Genomic DNA, 4,280 nt, shown 5'->3' with positions numbered 1-4,280 from the left:
GTAAATTGATACAGCCACTATGGAGAACAGTATGAAAGTTTCTTAAAAAACTAAAAATAGAACTACCATATGACCCAGTAATCCCACTACTGGGCATATACCCTGAGAAAACCATAATTCTAAAAGAGACATGTACCATAATATTCATTGAAGCCCTCTTTACTATAGTCAGGAATATGGAAGCAACCTAAATGTCCAATGACAGATGAATGGATAAAGAAGATGTGGCACATATATACAATGGAATATTACTCAGCCATAAAACAGAACAAAATTGAGTTATTTGTAGTGAGGTCGTTGGACCTAGATTCTGTCATACAGTGGAGTAAGTCAGAAAGAGTAAAACAAATACCATATGCTAATGCATATATATGGAATCTGAAAAAACAGTACTGGTGAACCTAGTGGCAAGGCAGGAATAAAGATGCAGATGTACAGAACTGACGTGAGGACACAGTGGGTCAAGGAGAAGCTGGGATGAAGTGACAGGGTAGCACTGACATACACACTATCAAATGTAAAATGGATGACTAGTGGCAAGCTGTTGCATAGCACAGGGAAATCAGCTTGATGCTTTGTGACAACTTAGAGGGGTGGGATAGGGAGTGTCAGAGGGAGGCTCAAGAGGGAGGGGTATGGGGATATATGTATACATAGAGCTGATTCACTTTGTTTTACAGCAGAAAGTAGCACAATATCGTAAAGCAATTATACTCCAATAAAGATACAAAAAATATAAAATAAAATAATAGAAAGGGAAAAGTCATATGTAACCATGATAATATGTCTTAGTCCATTCAGGCTGCTATAACAAAAATTCCATAGACTGACAGTTCTTTTTTTCTAACTACCAAATTTATCCTTATTTCCTTGGGTGGGAAATGTGCATGTTTCTTCCCACCCAAAGAATACACCCAACTTCTGATTAAGTTACTGCATCCAGCTCAAAATCCAGGATCTCTGGGTGATGTAGAGTCTTCTCCATGCACCAAATGGGGCTTTACTTTTTATTTTTTTTCCTCTTTATTGGCCTGTCAACTGAAGATACAAACTAAATGCCTCTGCCTGTCCCCACACCAAATATACAGTGGAGGAAGAAGGGTAGGCTATTACGTCAATGATCTCATAGTAGTTACTACTTCTTGGTCATATTTTGCAGAGAATACATTAAAACATTCCCTATGAAAGATTATGGATTAGGCCTCTATTTCTCCTTGAGAAGACTCTCATGTCCACTGTTCTCCAGGGCTCCTGGTTTCATTTCTAGAGCTTCTTTCCTCACCCATTTCCTCCATGGCATCACTGGAAGTGAATATTGGGGATTCTGGTGAGGACTGACCAGCTTTCATAGCTAACTCCTTGTTCATCCCAGCTAGGAATCCAAGGGTTAAGGTTGTGCTTTAGTCACTGGCTTTTAGAGTCCAGGCTCATGATTCTTTGTCAATACAACACTTTCAAAATCTTAATAGGCTTCAGAAATATTTGCTCCTTGTTAGTTCATTGTGCCTATAATCACATTCAAAATTCCTTCCCAGGAGAGAAGCGAACATGGCAGCGCGTTGGTGGCTTTGGTGCGTCTCTGCGACCGTAGCGGTGGCACTGCTGCTCGTTTACGGGGTTCCCTCAGCCTCTGCCCAGAGAAAGAAGGAGCCCAGGCTGTTCCAGACATTGCGACTGCAACTGAATCTATTACACAGACTGATGACAAGTGGTATGCAGTCTTAGACATCACTAACACCTTCTGTGCCATCTTACTGATATTTGAGGATCAAGATGGTGTTATCTGAAAAGGTTAGTCAACTGATGGAATGGACCAATAAAAGGCCTGTAATAAGAATGAATGGAGACAAGTTCCGTCGCCTTGTTAAAGCCCCACCGAGAAACTACTCCGTTATTGTCATGTTCACTGCTCTCCAACTTCATAGACAATGTGTCGTGTGCAAGCAAGCTGATGAAGAATTCCAGATCCTGGCAAACTCCTGGCGATATTCCAGTGCATTTACCAACAGGATATTTTTTGCTATGGTGGATTTTGATGAAGGCTCTGATGTATTTCAGATGCTAAACATGAATTCAGCCCCAACTTTCATCAACTTTCCTGCAAAAGGGAAACCCAAACGGGGTGATACATATGAGTTGCAGGTGCGTGGATTTTCAGCTGAGCAGATTGCCCGGTGGATTGCTGACAGAACTGATGTCAATATTAGAGTAATTAGACCCCCAAATTATGCTGGCCCCCTTATGTTGGGATTGCTTTTGGCTGTTATTCGTGGACTTGTATATCTTCAAAGAAGCAATATGGAATTTCTCTTTAATAAAACTGGATGGGCTTTTGTGGCTCTGTGTTTTGTGCTTGCTATGACATCTGGTCAAATGTGGAACCATATAAGAGGACCACCATATGCTCATAAGAATCCCCACACAGGACATGTGAATTATATCCATGGAAGCAGCCAAGCCCAGTTTGTAGCTGAAACACACATTGTTCTTCTGTTTAATGGTGGGGTTACCTTAGGGATGGTGCTTTTATGTGAAGCTGCTACATCTGACATGGATATTGGAAAGCGAAAGATAATGTGTGTGGCTGGTATTGGACTCGTTGTATTATTCTTCAGTTGGATGCTCTCTATTTTCAGATCTAAATATCATGGATATCCATATAGCTTTCTGATGAGTTAAAAAGGATTCCAGAGATATGTAGACACTGGAGTAATGGAAATTGAAAAATGAAAAACGTGTGTGTGAAAAGAAGAATGCAATTTGTGTATTTTGTATTACCTCTTTTTTTCAAGTGATTAAAATAGTTAATCATTTAACCAAAGAAGATGTATAGTGCCTTAAGAAGCAATTTTCCATCAAAATCATGAAGTATTTGGATATGATTCTCCTCTTAACCTTCCCTTCCCAGTAAACTTTGTGGAATATTTAATTTAGTGGAATTAAATATTTTTTAAAAATTTTAAAGCTACTACTTCATTTTAGTTACAACAAGGTTCAAAACTGCTTTAGTTAACTTTTGACCATCTGATTTTTTATTATCTTATCCAAAGGTGTGGGGGGCAGTTCTGATAACAACATCAAGAATCCATTCTTAACTTTTCCATCTTTGCATGGATGTGTATACTTTGCACATCTTTCCTTTTGGGCAGAGAAATCATATGTGCTATGTGTCTTCTGAAAATGGAACACCATTCTTCAGAGTACATGTCTAGACTTTAGAAAAAAAGACTAGCTAGTCCTCCTCCATCTTTCCTCCTGAAATGCAGTGCAAACTATGCTTCTTGGTAGCTGTAGACATTAAGAAATATCTCTAAATGCAGGATTATGACTTCTGCATGAGTGTGGTATTAACTACCTGTATTTGGAAAGATTTCAGGCTCATTCTGTCTCCCTGGTTTTCTTTTATTTAAGGTGGGCGCCTTTCTAATAAAAATGTAGCTTAGTGCTAAAATCAGTGTAAATTTTAAATGGTCTAAAACGTTTCTGCAAATTAGAGCTCATCACTTATTTCATTTGTACCTAAGAGAAAAAGCTAGGTTCCTCTGGTTAAGTTGATATCTGTATTACAGTTGCAACATATTTCATTAACCCTTGTGTTTAGGAAAAGGACTCCCCTAGATTGGGAAAATAAAATTGTGAAATATTAAGCTGTTGCCTGTGAATAGAAAGTAAATGTTTCTTGAAAGCTGTTCTGGTTTTTGCTATTATTTTAGCCTTCATTTTCTCACTTTAGGTGGAGAACAAAGTAATCATTTGAAGAAGTTTTGAGTTTTACCTTTTTTCTGTCAGTGAAAATAACCGTATGTGCTAACCAAATTTCTGTGAAGAATGGAAGTTGATGGTTATCATTAGATCTAGCTATAACCTCCCCCATAGTTATAAAGAGTATCCAGAAATGCCACTGTTAATGGAAATATGAGAATTCTGATAATGAAAAAAATGTTTAATAAATCTTAGAAGTATTATTACATTAAAATAATACTGTGACTGCCTGCTACTATTTACCATCTAATAACTCTCCCACGTGGTCTGGAAGTCTTATATAATAGAGGTTTGAAGAAAGAGATGGATATAATTGCCTAAGAAGAAATGTTGTATGTGGGGGTTTTGTTTTTGTTTTTGTTAGTAGATTTGGTGGGTGAGGGGATATTTACTCTCTAGTGGAGCCTGTTTTTGTTACTCCACTGTAAATTGTATGATTCTGGATTCCTTATCTGCTGTTCTTGTACTTGTCTCAGGCCAAGTAAATTTATGCTGTGATTCTTATGAGACTTGTATGA

The 4,280-nt window shown here is 38.0% G+C and overlaps 1 protein-coding gene across 1 annotated transcript; it reads left to right on the top strand.

The window, feature by feature from the left end:
• Window positions 1-1,773: 1,773 nt before the first annotated feature.
• Window positions 1,774-3,287, top strand: LOC309823353 (dolichyl-diphosphooligosaccharide--protein glycosyltransferase subunit MAGT1; the record flags this gene model as incomplete). The annotated part of the gene is made up of 1 exon (XM_082655573.1): window positions 1,774-3,287. The coding sequence occupies one exon, from the start codon at window positions 1,774-1,776 to the stop codon at window positions 2,677-2,679; it is 906 nt and encodes a 301-aa protein (XP_082511699.1). The 3' UTR covers window positions 2,680-3,287.
• Window positions 3,288-4,280: the final 993 nt, after the last annotated feature.

The sequence above is a fragment of the Grampus griseus genome, assembly GCF_964374135.1.
Source record: "Grampus griseus genome assembly, chromosome: 5".
Classification (NCBI taxonomy): domain Eukaryota; kingdom Metazoa; phylum Chordata; class Mammalia; order Artiodactyla; family Delphinidae; genus Grampus; species Grampus griseus.
The sequence above is the reverse complement of the archived record's forward strand: the minus strand, read 5'-3'. Positions and strand labels throughout refer to the sequence as shown.